Raw genomic sequence first — 16,090 nt, forward strand, 5'->3', positions numbered from 1 at the left:
CAGGGGCTCCCAGAGCTGGAGCCAGGCTTCCGGAGATGCTGCCCACCGCCCTCCTGCCGCAGCCCTGGGCTCCCTCCCCCGGGCCCTGTGGGTAACATCAGCTCCCAGCCAGCAGAGCCCTGGTGAGTACACAAACACAGATTCCATGGAAACGAAATCGAATCAAACCGTCTGAATAACCAAAGATCCAGGTGGAAGGAATTAGAAACAGTAAATCCAACAGGAGAGGCGATCTGGGGCCCGGGGCAGAATGACGGACAGTGGGCTCAACTCCGCCACCCCCACCCCCGTTCGTGACACGCACTTGGCTCCGGATGCGGAGACGGGGTCCGATTTCATTATCTCTCTCAACACTGACTGACACGGAGCAAATCCCTTAAGCCCTCTCTGGGCCTCGTTCTTCGACTGTAAAATGAAAACAGCAATAATTCCTCTCTAAACGGTTGTTGGGAGGATTAAATGAGATGATGCAGGGAGAGAGGGCAGGCCAGTTTCTGGAGCACAGACATGAGCTAAGACAGCTCCCATGTGTGTTACATATTTAGGAGTTCAGATGGGCTGAAATGTAGGGCTGTCTTGACATTACCCCTTGACAGGTTTCTTAACGTCTCTAACCAGGGCTGTCACCTGCCAAGAAAGACAGCATCCCCCACCTTGGCGAGAGAGGCCTGAGACAGGGAGTGGGCATGCAAATATTCCTTCGCTCCCTCCCCTCCCCTGAGGGGCCTTCCACAAAGCCACCCCACCTGGAGCAGAAGGGGTAGGACTGAATCATAAAGCACCTGCCAGCTTGGATATTCTTGGATTCTAGAATTCTAGCCAAAGAAAATAAGCCGGAACCCAAAATACTCCCACCGACTCCACTCATCAAATTTGCAAACACAACTGCCCAGAACCTGGTGCCAGACCTCCCGTCTCTGCAAAGCCAGATCACACCGCATCCTTCCTGTGGCCGCAGTGTCTGGCCGGCAGCCCACCATCCCCGTGCTCTGAGGGCGACGCAGCGTCCTGGGAGCAACAAGCAGAACCTCGCGTTCCAGGCACCGATCAGTGTGCCTTAAAACGTCCCCCAGGCCACAACAGCCCACCCGAAGGGGATGCCAGTCAGGGAGAGAGAAGGCCCCAGGGCCACCTGCTCTGTCAGCGGAGCTGTCCCCCGAGAGACCACCCGACAGAGCCTCCAGCAGCTTCTCCTGCTGCGTTCCGGGCTGGGCGCTATTCGGAGTCGCGAACTATGCATGTAGCTCGTACCCGTGGCTGCCTCGCGAGAGGAGGAGCGAGTCTGCCTGAGGGAGTCGAAGTGCCGGAGCACCAAATACTTTTCAAGAAATAAAGTTGGCTGCTTCCAGACACAACCAGTGCGGCAGCTCCAGCCCCAAGCTGGCTCCCAGAGCACGAGCCAGGCGCCCGCAGGGGCGGCGACAAGCAATACAGTCCGGTAGGCAGGCAGGTCCCCGGGAGGCAGGCAGGTCCCCGGGAGGCAGGCAGGTCCCCGGGAGGCATGTGCACGCAAGTCCCACCCAGCCCACCCTCCACGGCTCAGACATCAGGCCGTCAACGTTTTGTGCATATTACTTGCCCAAGAGGATGTTTTTTGATAAAAAGTGCAAAGGAGAGCTGAAATCTAGCCCTCGAGACCGAGCGTGGCCCTTCCAGGGTTAGCGCCGGGCTGGGTCAGGCAGGTGGGTTTCCATGGGGCCCCTCACAACGGTTGTCCACGGGAGAACCTGTTTCCTCCTCTGTGAAGAAGGGAAGACAGTACAAGTCCCCAGAGGTTCAGCAAGCGAGCAGGGGAAAGCTGGGACCCTGGTCTGGCTCATCAGAGGATGCTGACGTCCCCAGCGGACAAGGGACTGCCCTTTGTCCCTGGGCGGGTGGACCTTGCTGCCTCCGCTGACCAAGGCCCTGTCGTTCTCTGCTCCTGGCCCTGTGAGCAGTAACACGTGAGGACACAGAGGACACGTCTTCTCAAGCAACCCTGTGGTGACCCCAGACATCATTTTGGAGACTGCTGGAAATCTGGGGGAACTTCCATAAATATCATGAGTCAGCGAGATCTAGGAGCCAAACCCAGAGGAGCAGATTTGTACAGATTGGAAGGAGCCTGGGCAACGTGTCACTCAGCTGTCAGATTCAGCTCCGATGCTGCGCTTCATCGGGGAGGCGGAGGCTCAGTCCCAAGCCGGGGCCTTCGCGCGGGCCGCTGCCTCGGCAAGGACCCACGTCCCCCATCTTCTCGGGTCCCGTGCCCGGTTCCATCTACCATCCGGGTCTCAGTTCAATGTCACCTCCACCGGAAGCCTTTCCTGGCCCCCCAACCTAAGCCCACACCACAGCTCCGCGGCCTGCTCTGTCTCCCAGGCCCCGACGGGAGCCGGAGTCGTGTTCGCTGAGGTCTTCCCGCTTCCTTCCCTTCTAGGGAGTCAGCAGTGTGGTTTCCATCCCGCGCTGCTGGAGTTCACACCAGCCCTCCCCCTGCCTACCCTGAGAGCTCAGGCAGGTGACGACTTCCGGTTCTTGTCTGAACCGGGTGGGAGTCTTGTCCCACGCTCAGAAGGATACGCAGGTGTGCGACACGCTCAGAAGGGTGCGCGGGCGTGTCCCACGCTCAGAAGGATGCCTGGGTGTGTCCCACGCTCAGAAGGGTGCGCGGGCGTGTCCCACGCTCACTGAGGCTGAGCTCCCGGTCCAGAGTGCAGGTCGGCGACGTGTGCACTGTCGAAAGCAATGCCCGCAGCCTCACAGGGCAGCTCCGGGGCTGGCTGAGGGCTCGCTCCGGCAGGGACCCCACGGGCGGACCCCATCCTGCCTCTCCAAGCTCCCCTTCGAGGCTTCCCTCCGGGGTCTTCCCTCCACTTGGCTGATGTCCCGAGGGCACAGCACCCTCGTCCCACCAGCCTGATCAGCCTCCACGTCAATCTGCCCCGGGAACTGGCCGAACTCCTGGCCTCTGCTCTGCCAACTACCTGTGCCCAGGACAGGAACTCGTAACAAACTGCGACTATCAGGATCAACACATAAGTGAGAAATGACCTTCACAGTAACAGATAAACTATGTCTTCCCGGTTCCAAATCAATAACCAAGACTTAAAAATCTACAATAGCCATCTGATCCAACAACTCCACTTCCAAGCATATACCCAAAATAATTAAGAGCAGGACTCAACTAGATACCTGTGCACCCATGACTCACCACAGCCAAAGGGTGCATGCAAGGCACGCACCCAGGGACGGTGATGGGTAAACCAAACGTGGTCCATCCACACGACGCACGCACCCAGGGACGGTGATGGGTAAACCGAGCGTGGCCCATCCACACGACGCACGCACCCAGGGACGGTGATGGGTAAACCAAACGTGTCCCATCCACACGACGCACGCACCCAGGGACGGTGATGGGTAAACCGAACGTGGCCCATCCACACGACGGAAGACTATGCAGCCCCAGAGGAAAGGAAGTTCTGCCACCCGCCACAATGTGGATGACCCTGAAGACGTCATGTTACGTGAAATGAGCCCGTCACAAAGATACACGTTATATGAGTCCGCTCATGAGATACTTAGAGCAGTTAACGTCCTAGACAGGAAGCAGAAGGCACTGCCAGGGGCCCAGGGAAAGGCATCAGGACTCGGGGTTTAACGGGGCAGCTTCACTGTCACAGACAAGAGGCCCTGGAGGTGGATGCTGGTGACGGGGACACAGCAGTGTGAATGTACAAACTGCACACTTAAAACTGGTTCAGATGGTAAACTGTATGTTCTGTGTACTTAACCACATAAATACATCAGAAAAGAAGGAAGGAAGGAAGGAAGGAAGGGAGGGAGGGAGGGAGGGAGGGAGGGAGGGGAGAAAGGAAGGAAGGAAGGAAGGAAGGAAGGAAGGAAGGAAGGAAGGAAAGAAAAGAAAAGAAAAGAAAAGAAAAGAAAAGAAAAGAAAAGAAAAGAAAAGAAAAGAAAAGAAAAGAAAGACCCTACCACAGAGGTAGTGGATAAGGTGTGCTATTGACCCAACACTGATCTGGGAAACGTCACATCAGGGTTCCTGTCATTGTCCTCTCTCCACTGCCACTCAAACAAGACTGGAGTGACTCTCCCCATTTCACAGATGAGGAAACTGAGGCTGGGAGGAAGTGGAGCAACTTGCTCTGCTTCAAAGAGCCAAGAAAAGGCACATCTACGGGCCTGGACACCAAACTCAGGTGGACACTTGTACACCCATTATTCACAACAGCAACGTCCCCAACAGCTCTCCCACTTTCTCCTCTCTTCCCAGGACAGGGCCAAGACTCCCAGCCTCTGGACATGGGTGGTGGGCCAGTCACTGGCATACGAGACCCAGGAGGAAGGGTGGAGTTGTTTTGGGGGGAGGGGACAGAACAGATGATGGAGATGCAGAGCTCATCTGGGCTGAAACGGGGCGTCCCTGGGAGAGGCGCAGGCAGAGGTTCGGGGGAGCACATCTACCTGCATCTGCTCCTCTCCTCTTCTCCGGGAAGCCTGCTAGACCCCCCGTGCTAGGCCCCCAGCCCCAGGGCCCAGCACAGCCTGGGCCCACACCGACTCGGGTAACTAACGAGTCCAGGATGTGCAGTTCCTGCGTCTCTGATCCACCCCTCCGCCGAAGAGGCCAGCCCACTCTCCCCAAAGTTTTTTCTTGCACAAGGCTCAAGACACGCCCGTGGCCCATCCCCGAGGCCGACCCTGAGCAGGACAGAGCAGTGAGCCACAGGGAAGACTGGTTCTACTTTTCCAAGCGGAGCCCAGAACCCGAGCCTTTGCTTCTGTTCCCCCGTCGCAGGGTCGCAAGCCCACCCAATGTCTCTCTGTTTCCCCTGCGCACACCCCTCAGCTCTGCCCAGATCGACAGTGTTGAGGGAGGCTGTGTCTCCCTCCTGATTCCACAGGGAGTGACAGGCTTCCTTGGCCAGATCTCCAACCAGCTTCCATCCAGGGAAAATAAGCCAAGTGGGGGAAACGAGCTTCCTTCTCTCCCCTCGCCCCGAGTCTGAACAAGGATCTACTTCAAACCCACGGAAGGAAGAGGGAGAGAGAACACAGGGCAGGGGAGGGGGAGGGAGTCCACGTCTCTACTTGCCTGAACATCAAACTCTTGCAGGAGGCCAGTGATCGTCTGTGGAGAGACAAGAGGGAGGGTCAGTTTCCTCAAGCCTCCTTGAGCAGAGAAAGAACTAAGGTGACACTTCTCCGAGCCCCGGGTCTGTGTCTGCCCTCCCTCCTCTGTCCCTCCCTCCTCGGTGGAGCTGCCCTGATGCCTCACAAAAACACTTCTCTTTACGTCCCAAAGAACAGTCCAGCAGAAAAGCAGACGCGTTAGCCGGATTCCTTTTTGACGATAGCCTTGGTGAAAAAGATCTGAAGGTCTAAGTTGATCACAAGCTTATGAGATGCAAGACTGGAATTGCCTAATAACTGGTCTCCCAATCTCCACCCACGCGCCACACTGTTCACTCTCTAGCCCGACCAAGCCACTGTCCTCGAATTTCTTCCCTAGCTGCCCATCGTCTGGATTAAAATTCAGTCTCTCACGGTGGACACGGGGAGCAGAGACCTCTAAGCGTTCCTCTCCATGCTACAATTCTGAGTTTCCGGCCCCCATTCCATCTTTCACCAGTCATCTGGATTTGGAGCATGCACAGTGAAGTTACGGGTGGGCAGACTATGGCCCGCCCCCTGTTTCTGTAACTAAAGTGTTACTGAACACAGCAAGCCCGTTCACTTCCAGATTGCTACGGCTGCTTTCGTGCCGTAACGGAGTCGTTGCCCCAGACGGCGTGGCCCGCCGAGCCTCCGAGAGGTTCCAGCTGGCCCTTTGCAGAAGACATTTGCAGACCCAGGGCGCGGGGTCCTCACAGCTTCCCCGGCCTTCTCAACCCCGCGCGCCCCTATCCGGGCCAGTTCCCGTCTGTCAGGGGTCAGTGTCCATGTCTGTGAGACACAGAAGGAAGAGTCCAGGACGCAGTGGACCCGAAACAGAGCAGCCGCACCCAGGGTCACAGGGGATGGAACGGACAGTCCACTCACCACAGCAGCCGGCCTGGCTTTGGCTCCAGGCCCCACGCGTGGTGACTCTGTGACTGAGGACACGTTACCCTCCAGGAGACTCGGCTTCCTCTCCGGTCAAAGGGGAACAGTCACAGAACCTGGCGTCTAACCACCTACAGCCTGTCCCTGTCGGTGAGCACGAGAGCCACGGAACACGGCCGCCCGGGGACAGGCTGCAGGCCCGGGTTCCCTCACGCTGGCTGTAGTTCTGAACGCGCTCAGCTGACCGGGGACAACTTCACTTCTGAGCCCGCGCTTCGGGGTTTTGACAAGGTGCGTCGGCACAGGCAGTGTTGCGGCTCAGCGAGAACTGGGATTGAACACGGTTTAAAAATACGACGTCGCCGTTACAACAAACAGAAATGCTTGCTGCGACCATGGCAGAACAGCCGGTCCGGTATGGAGCAGGCCAGGCTGGGGCAGGGGCGGCTCTTCCCAACGGGAAGGGCGTGGACAGGAAAGGCCTGACCACAGAGAGAGGACCTGGAGCATCGGAGCTCGCCTGCATCGGATCTCCTCGTGCCAGTGAGTCCAACTGTTCGGAGTCAGCGGCCACCCCACCCTCCCTCTGGCCATGGCGGAAGCCCTAGCGTCACTGTTTGGAGGTCGGGGAGCCGCAGCATGCGGAGGTTGAAGGGTTTGCAGCCCTAGAGTCACTGTTTGGAGGTCGGGGAGCCGCAGCATGCGGAGGTTGAAGGGTTTGCAGCCCTAGCGTCACTGTTTGGAGGTCGGGGAGCCGCACATGCGGAGGTTGAAGGGTTTGCAGCCCTAGCGCCACTGTTTGGAGGTCGGGGAGCCGCAGCATGCGGAGGTTGAAGAGTTTGCAGCCCTAGAGTCACTGTTTGGAGGTCGGGGAGCCGCACATGCGGAAGTTGAAGGGTTTGCCAGTGGTGGACACAAAGCTGCCGAGGGTCACAGCCAGGATCTGAGCCCGGCAGGCTGGCCCCAGAATGTGGACGGCCTGGACCCCTCGACAAGGGGCAGACGGAGCCTGTGGACAGTGGGCCTCCTGCCGCGGGTTCTAGAACCACAGGATGCGAGAGGGGGGGCGCTTAGCAGAACTCTGGTTCACTGCCCTCACTTCACACACGGGATCCGCGAGGTGTGGGCAGAGATGCCAGAGAGTGGGCAGGGGCCCGGCCATGGCCCTTAGGGGCCAAGCTGGGACCTGAACAGGGGCCTGTTGTCTCTACACCTTCCTGGTCAAGGAGACCGTGGAGACAAGGGAGTAGCAGACGTGTGTGTGCACACGTGTGTGTGTGTGCAAGGGTGTGTGTGTGTGCACATATCTGTGTGTGTGTCTGTGTGTGTGCATATGTGTCTGTGTGTGTCTGTGTGTCTGTGTGTGTGTGTGCGTGTGTATGTGTCTGTGTATCTGTCTGTGTCTGTGTGTCTATGTGTGTGTGTGTGTCTGTGTGTATGTTTGTCTGTGTGTGTATGCATGTGTCTGTGTGTCTGCGTGTCTGTATGTGTGTCAGTATGTCTGTGTCTCTTGTGTGTGTCTGTGTATCTCTGTGTGTGGGCGTCTGTTTGTCTGTGTGTGTATGTATGTGTCTGTGTGTGTGTCTGTGTATGTATGTGTGTGTCTGTGTGTGTGTGTCTGTATGTGTGTCTGTGTCTCTTGTGTGTGTCTGTGTATCTCTGTGTGTGTGTCTGTTTGTCTGTGTGTATGTACGTGTCTGTGTGTATGTGTGTGTATGTGTGTATGTATGTGTCTGTGTGTATGTATGTCTATGTGTCTGTGTGTGTCTGTGTGTGTCTATGTACGTGTCTGTGTGTCTGTGTATGTATGTGTGTCTGTGTGTGCGTGTACACACGTGTGCCCATGCATGACTGTGGGTGTGACGGGAGGAGCATCTCCACTCACCTCCCCTTTCTCCACCAAAGGCTTCACCTCAGCAAGGTCCACGTCTTGCAGCTCTCGAGACATGTCCCCACCGTCACCTGCCTGGGGGGGACAAAGGCCAGGGGTTAGACTTCAGGCTGGGAGACGTTTCCTGGAGAAGCAAACCCGAGTCTAGAACCCGTCCTCCTGCCCAGCCCTTACCCTGCACACACAGCACAGGTCCCCAGGCCCTCCTGCCCGCGGCGCATCCCAGCCTCGTCCCAGAGGGAAACCGAGGCTCGTGGACACAACCACTTTTCCAGTGAAACCGATGACCACCTCCAAAGCCAGGTCTGCACCTCCAGTCCAGGCCCAGCCAGCACCCCTGGCACTTCTCACCGCGGCTCAGGAGGAGTCTCACTCGCAGATCCCGAAGTCGACAACCCAAAGGGGACAGAAGATCACAGGAGCCCCCCAGGTGCAGGCACACACACGCTTTATCCTCTCTCACCCCCAACAGCTGTGGCCAGAGGGACGTGGCACACCCACCTCCGCGGGGCTTCCCACGTGCAGTGGGGGGGGCAGGGCTCCGCCCAGGCCTGCCAACTACACACAGGATTCTCAAAGAAAAGGCGCCTAAGCAGCTGGGGGTGGGGCCAGGGGGGTCCTCGTTGGCTCTGACCCGGGGGAGCAGAAGGCCAGCAGGTGAGGCTGCAGAGCTCCGGGGAGCAGAGCCCCAGATGGGGGGACCCTGCCGTGAGCCACTCCCCCAGCAGCAAGGCTGGGGCGGGGACATGCACTGAGCACACTTCTGGGAGCTTACTCTGGGAGCTGGAGACGTAAACATTTATTCTTCCAGATGGGGCGTCAAACCAGAAGCATGAAGTGCCCACCAGTGTTGGGAGAGGCCCCCACAGCCCGGGAGAGCCAAGTGCCACCGCAGGCCGCCAGCGGCCAGGGACCACGGGTCACACACCCAGACCTGAATCCTGAATCCGGACGCCTGCGGAAAACCCGCCCGACCCAGACCCGCACACCGCCTGCCTCAGAGGGGAGCCCCGGCCCCGAGGCACCCGGGACCCCACAGGTGCACGGCCAGGAGCCCAGCCTGACACTCAGCACAGTGCACGGTCCAGACACCGGCTCCCGGAGCCCACGGGAGTCCTCCCTGCGAGACCCTCAGAGGTCAGAGGCAGCAGAGCCCGGCCACCTCCCACCCACCGGGTGCTGACACAGGGCATTCCGGGGGCAGATGCCCTGGGACGCTCTGGGCTAGGCCCAGTATGATTTTCCCCAGGAGATAACCAGCCCCACAAGAATGCCTTTATGCAATCTAGGTTCCAGAACATTCTGAAAACAAAGTCGGTTTTATATTGGTGAGCATTCCTGGGCAGCGGCCAGCTCGGAGGCCGGAGGCATGAACGGCTGAGGTCGGTCGGCCTCGCTGATTCAGCATGTTCGTGGTCCCGAGACCCTGGCCCGACGGCCACCTCGCCCACACCGCCTAGCGAGCCTTCCGGAAGCCCGGGCAGTGCCACCTCCTGCTGGAGTGAAAGGACCCTGAGTGACAGTGGCGTCTCCCACTGTCCCCCGGGGGCTGAAGCAGGCCTTCGGCCCACCTGTGGCTCCCAGGACAGGTAGCCTGAGGCTCGCGGAACTACCTGCCGCTCCTCGTTCTGCACAGATGCAGGGTCGGGCCCCACCTCGCTCGCTGAACAGATGCCCGGGTTTTATGCAGCGGAACAGCGAGGCTTGTATTTCAATCCACTCTTGAATGATCACAGCCCACAGGGGAAACGCATCGTAAGGACCCGAGCCCAGGCTGCAGTTCTGCCCGCGTGGTCAGTTCCCCTTGACTCCCTGACGCGGTGATCACACTGGACGGGCAGCCCCACTGCTGCCCCCAGGTCCCTCAGAACAGAACGTACCCCAGGTGTCAGGCTGGGCTCCTGGCCGTGCACCTCTCCAGTCCAAACCTTCTCTTCCTTCCTGCAGCCCAGCTCCCTGGCCACCTGAGGCGGAGGCTGCAAACTGCCTTCTCCCCTCGGTATTTGAGAATCTCTGAATTTTGGAGCGAGGGGCCAGCTGGGCTGTCCTGGTGCTCAGGGTCACGAGGACTCTCAGAGGCGAGGCGGCACTGAGAACTGTTACAGTGTTTATAAAAATGAGGGCCAACTCTGTCCCCCAGGGGACACGTGTCATGTCTGGAGACGTATTTTATTGTCATAGCTGAGAGATGCTACTGGTGTCTAGTGGGCGGAGACCAAGGATGCTCATAATCAGCTAATCATCCTACAGTGCACAGCACAGTCCCCAGAGCAGAGTCATCTGCCCCAACATCCACAGTGCGAGGCTGAGACCCTGGGGACACCAGGAAGCGCCCGGGGCTCTGAACTCTGCAGGGAGACTGAATACAGCCCAGAAGGGGGCTGCATGCCTGGGACAGCCTGTAGCCAGCGCAGATGCCCTGCAGGAGAGCTGGACCAGCACCCCCAGCTGGGCCACTGCCCTCAGTGACCACGGCTGCCCACACTGGGCCGCAGAGCGCGCTCGCTGCCCCTCGGCCCACCCTCCAGGCCCCCCACCGCTGGTGGCCACCCTGCTGAGGGCAGGAAGACAGCTAGGCTGCCCCCTCCTGCCCACCTGGGCCAGCTGGAGGCCAACCACTCCCCTGTTGACTTGACCAAAGGACTCAGCAATGTTGTATTTCTGAAGCTGTTTGTCTAAAGGAAATATTATAGGAAAGTTAAGATACAGAAAAACAGATTTACCACCACCCCTAAAAAATAAAGGGGGAAAAACACTGACATACTTTAGATAAAGCCAGCCCCTGGGGTCCCCCCTTCCTACCATCTGCCCCCTACCCCATGAGTAAGACCCGTCCTCAAGACCACCTGGCCCAGGGAGCAGGGTCTGAAACTGACTTATTCCGAGGTGGCTTCCTGCACCAGGGCCTCATTGCCCAGCACTGAGCGAAGTGACAATGACAGCTTTCCTGATGGGCCCACCACGTGACACGCTGGGCACGTGGCCATGGACTAGCGGACCCAGTCCTGCCCCGCGGAGCTCACAGTCTCATGGGGCAGACAGCACCCCTGGGGTCCCCCAGCAGCCGCTCACTCATCCGGCCAGTGCTAACGGTCCTGTCCCCACAGGGCCATGCTGTCCTGGCGGACGAGGCCTGTATGACCACCGTATCTCCAGGGCACAGGTCCCCACCGGAATGACTCCCTGGGCTGGGTCATTCTTTGGGGTGAAGGCTGGTGTCCCTCGGAGGGGGGTTAGCAGCCCCTCCGGTCTCAGCCCACTAGATGCCAATAGCACCCACCCACCCTCCCAACCCCCGTTGTGAAAACCAAAAACGTTTGTGGACTTTGCCAACTGTCCTCTGGGGGCAAAATCGCCCCTGGTTAGAAATTACTGAGGGCAGTTCCTGTGTGAATCCAGAGGCTCTGTTAGATACGATTCTTATTTAATCCAGTGCGTGTGCACACACTCACACACACTCACTCACACTCACACACACTCACTCACACACTCACTCACTCTCACACATACTCTCATACACACTCACTCACACACTCTCACACACACACTCACTCACACACACTCACTCACTCTAACACATACTCTCATATACACTCACTCACACTCACTCACACACACTCTCACACTCACTCACACTCACACACACTCACACACACTCACTCACACACACTCACACACACCACCCCAGCTGCAGGCTGACCGAGGGGGCGGCCGCAGCCCCAGCGGATTGGGTGACTGTCCTGAGATGGCACAGTCAGCACAGACGGGGAGACCCAGAGGCCCCTGACACTCACGCTCTTGGTCACCCCACTCTCCCCCAAATGTTTCCTCCGTGGGGCTCACTCAAGTAGACGCGGCCTTCGGGGAAACCAGAGGTTTCCCTCACCAGGGGGGACGGACCACAGGGAGGTGACCTAGTTTGGGGGTGCTCTGGCTGCGGCACCCCTTGGAGCCCACACTCTGGGGTCACCCCCAAGCCAACCCGAGACCCTGCTCGGCTCAGCAAGGCCTTGCCCTGGGCTGGACGCCAGTGCCTGCCCCTCTCCATGGTCTCCTGGAAAGTCCCAGCAGAATGGGGGACAGAAACGGGCAAGGCCATCGTCTGGCAGATGGGGTGATGAGGCAAAGCCACGTGGGCGCCGTGGATGGGAGCCCAGATGTGCACACCCAGGCCTCCCGCTGCGCGGTGCAAGGCGGTGGGTGGTGAGGGGCCTCCGACCCTGTCTCTGAGCAGCGCAGAAAGAAACCCCTCCAGACAGGGCTCCGCCCACGATAAGCCACGCAGAGCTAAGGACCGGGCGCCACATCCCCCCGCCAGCCGCCAGACTGGGTCCGATCACCACTTCTTCCTTTCCTACCGCCTCCCAGAAGGAATTCAGACAAAGCCAAGGTCGGGCAAGTGGAAGGCAGCCAGGAGCGAGGGGGAAGCCTGGAGGGTCAGACGAGGCTGTCATCATTTATTAGCTCTGTGATCCCCAGCAGGTCATCTGACCCCTTAGCCTCAGTTTGCTCATCTGTAAAATGGGCATAATAACCCTGCTCCCAGTGAGGACCACTGAGGCCTCGATTAAACACTGGCCCACAGAATCTGACTAATAGCTGCTTAATTAATCGGTGTGATTTCCTTTCCTTTCAGAGACCAGGGACATCTAGGAGGACACAGGCTGTGTTTTACACACTGTGGGCTAGCGGGAGCAGCGGGGGGCGGAGGGTGGACACAGAAGGCGTTCAGCAGATGCCGCATGACTTTCCAACAATCAGACCCAATGTACCACCACGCGGCTCTCTTCCCCATTAGCAACACTGGTCAATGAGTAATGAAGGCCCAAGGGGGCCGGGCAAATACCTTCCCGGTTCAACAAACCCAGGAGATAGTCAGCAATTAGCTGGACCCCATGGGTTCCAGGGGGAGCCAAGCCTGGGATTTGACCGTGAGGATGGGGAGGGCAGTGGGCTGCGGCATCTCGGACGATCTGAGGCCACGTGAGAATTGTTACCCAGTCCCCGGGGACGGAGGGGACACGGTCTGGGTTCTCAAGGGAACACTGGCCCAGGAGTCAGGGTGGGGGGACCCTGCCACTCTCTTGCCACATGACCTTGACCATGTCCTTCATCCCCCCATCTGTGAAATGCAGCCTGTGGCCACGGACATCACGTGGTCCAGAGGCGACGCGGGCAGACGGCAGCCCAGGTGGAAAGTGCTGCACACAGATGCCGTGTAGCCGGGGTCCCCGGGGTGTGCCCAGCTCAGCGCTGCCTGGACCTGCCTGGAAGTCGCAGTTCCGCTCCTGACCTCGGCCTTGTCTGTGAGACCGGAACCTCCCTCCAGCTGACCCTTCTCTGCCATGCCACCTAGGGGCCCCCTCTGCACGCCCTCTGCAGCCCCTCTCCTGGACCCCTGGAACTTCCACGAGGGCGGCAGAGGGGTGTGCAGCAGAGAAACGTCCACAACATGTGCTGGGATCTCCGGGATGCACCCACCCCAGGAGGTCACAGTGCAACGCCCCATAGACACAACGTGATCACAGCAACAGGGGCGACTTCTATGGGGCTCCCTGGGCCCCAAACTCTGCTTCCTTGGAGCGTCACAGTAAGCCTTGAAAATACGCACCACCATGTCACGGATGGGGAAGCGGAGGCACAGAGAGGTAAAGAAACGTGCCCTGAGTCACCAAGCATCGACCTGGCACTGGACCAAAACCCCTGAAGGCTTCGCTGCCCGTGGCATCGTCTTGCTTTAAATATATACACACACTGAGATCCAGGCGCCGTGGGCTGCAGGGGCGTCGCCGGCCTCTCCCTCCACCCTCCAGAGTCACCACTGAGCCACCACGAGCAGACCAGGCTCTGAGCAAAGTCCACGTCTTACATTTTTCTGTTCTCCCATCGAGCACAGAGGAGGGCTCCTGAAACAGCTGGGGGAGGGTGGTACGATCACCCCAGCTTATGGAGGGGTGGCCCGAGGCTAACAACAATCACCCCGGCTTACAGAGGGTGGCCGGAGGCTAACAGCTATCACCCCGGCTTACGGAGGGGCGGCCCAAGGCTAACAGCTATCACCCCGGCTTACACAGGGGCGGCCCGAGGCTAACAGCTATCACCCCGGCTTACAGAGGGGCGGCCCGAGGCTAACAGCTATCACCCCGGCTTACAGAGGGGCGGCCCGAGGCTAACAGCTATCACCCCGGCTCATAGAGGGGCGGCCCGAGGCTAACAGCTATCACCCCAGCTTACGGATGGGTGGCCCGAGGCTAACAGCTATCACCCCGGCTTACAGAGGGGCGGCCCGAGGCTAACAGCTATCACCCCGGCTTATAGAGGGGCAGTCCGAGGCTAACAGCTATCACCCCGGCTTACAGAGGGGTGGCCCGAGGCTAACAGCTATCACCCCGGCTTACAGAGGGGTGGCCCGAGGCTAACAGCTATCACCCCGGCTTACAGAGGGGTGGCCCGAGGCTAACAGTTATCACCCCGGCTTACAGAGGGGTGGCCCAAGGCTAACAGCTATCACCCCGGCTTATAGAGGGGCGGCCCGAGGCTAACAGCTATCACCCCGGCTTACAGAGGGGCGGCCCGAGGCTAACAGCTATCACCCCGGCTTACAGAGGGGCGGCCCGAGGCTAACAGCTATCACCCCGGCTTAGAGAGGGGTGGCCCGGGGCTAACAACAAAGGTACACCATGACTTCCAAAAGGCTCGACCCCTCCAGCCAAGGGAAGGATGGAAAACTCACTCCTTGGACGTGGGTGCAGGTGTGCGGGGAGGGTGGGTGGGCCACCCTCTGGTGTCCTTTCATGACAGAGGGGGGCCCGAAGAGATTGCTGACGATGTGCATCGGTTGCAACGGTCAGCAGCCGGCCCCGGTTCTGCCCCCCACAGCACGCCTGGACATGACAGCGGTGTTCTGTCCAGCACCCTGGGCTCTTCATGGGACAGGACTGAAACGGGGACCAGGGTGGGGCTGACGTGCGCCGCTGCTGTCTGGCTGAGCATCTTCCCGGAAGGTTCCAGAGAACAGCCCCGTCCGCGGGAACCTCAGGGAAAGTAATCTCAGGGTACGCCCTGGATACCCCACCTTGCTGTCGACATGTTCTTTTGTCCATTTTTGCCGAAGAAGGTTGACGTCAAGCTACAAGGCAGTTGCTGGGTTTCCTTAGTGTTTTCTGGACTTTCTGAAACTCAAGGCGCTGGGAAGGGTCACGAAGGTGGTGGCCCTCTCAATGTGTTCTCTCATGCAATGAACCTCGGCAACAACTGGGGCCGTCGAGAAAGTCCCCCCGTTTAGGAGAAAGAAAGTGGGGAACAGGGCTCTCAAACGCAACACAGTCATGCTCGAGAAGACAACCAGTTCCTGCAGCGTCGGGCGCTCTGCACGGAGCCTCTAACGCAGGGACTCAAGGGACCCTCTGATGTTCGAAGAACAACCAAGGAATCCCTGCGGGGCAGGCCACCGCCGACTGCGGCCACTCCCTGGGTGCAAGGCCGGAGACGCACGCTCCTCTGCGCTCCACAGGGCCCAGAACCGGGGGGTCAGCAGAGGGTCTCGGCCTCGGCGGCAGGAAGCGGAGGGGTCGGGGGCCACCATCGCCCCCCTTCTCTGTACCTGCCGCCAGAAATCTTCAGGCAGGTTCTCAGCGGAGTTTTGGCAGCTGAACAATGTGTTTGGCAGAGAGAAGGCGGCTGTCAGAGGGGACAAGCGTACCAACCAGAAGCCTGCGGACACAGGCCAGGTTGCAGGACTTTTCTGTGAACGGGGACAAGCCTGGGCTGCACAGATGGCCTGGGAGATAACGCGAGGGACACACCCAAACGGAGCCAGTGCTCGTAAGAAAGTGGAAACAGATTCTTCCCCCAAAACCCTCTGTCCCTGAGAGGGGATGACCCCACGCTGACCGGACCCTTCCCCAAAATGGTCCTTCTACCTTCTGGGTGGCCTTCCAGTCTTCCCTAGTCACGATGGCCCAAAGTCCTTCGTCCTCGGACGGACGTTTTCTTTGGACTGGCCCTGAGGGTAAGCAGAGGAACAGTCCGGAATGACCCGCAGAGTGTGACATGGGAGTACGAGGGGGCCCCGCCAGCCTGCACCCAGAGGGGAGAGTCGGCGCAGCTTTCTGGAGAAAGCGGGGAGCTCAGCGATTGAAGTGCAGAGGGGAG

At 59.1% G+C, this 16,090-nt stretch overlaps 1 protein-coding gene across 2 annotated transcripts in view; it reads right to left on the bottom strand.

The window, feature by feature from the left end:
- Positions 1–16,090, bottom strand: part of NDRG1 (N-myc downstream regulated 1) — a 48,493-nt gene that overhangs the window by 28,463 nt on the left and 3,940 nt on the right. Inside the window, exons 2-3 of one of the 2 annotated variants that reach the window (XM_036263913.1) lie at positions 7,931–8,011; positions 5,096–5,131 (exon numbers count right to left, since the gene is read on the bottom strand). In XM_036263913.1, coding sequence (XP_036119806.1) covers positions 5,096–5,131; positions 7,931–7,993 — 99 coding nt within the window. In that variant the 5' untranslated portion in view covers positions 7,994–8,011. The remainder of the gene's footprint in view (positions 1–5,095; positions 5,132–7,930; positions 8,012–16,090) is intronic. The other variant, XM_036263914.1, reaches the window with a different exon arrangement.

This window comes from Molossus molossus, unplaced genomic scaffold, assembly GCF_014108415.1.
Source record: "Molossus molossus isolate mMolMol1 unplaced genomic scaffold, mMolMol1.p scaffold_m16_p_16, whole genome shotgun sequence".
Taxonomy (NCBI): domain Eukaryota; kingdom Metazoa; phylum Chordata; class Mammalia; order Chiroptera; family Molossidae; genus Molossus; species Molossus molossus.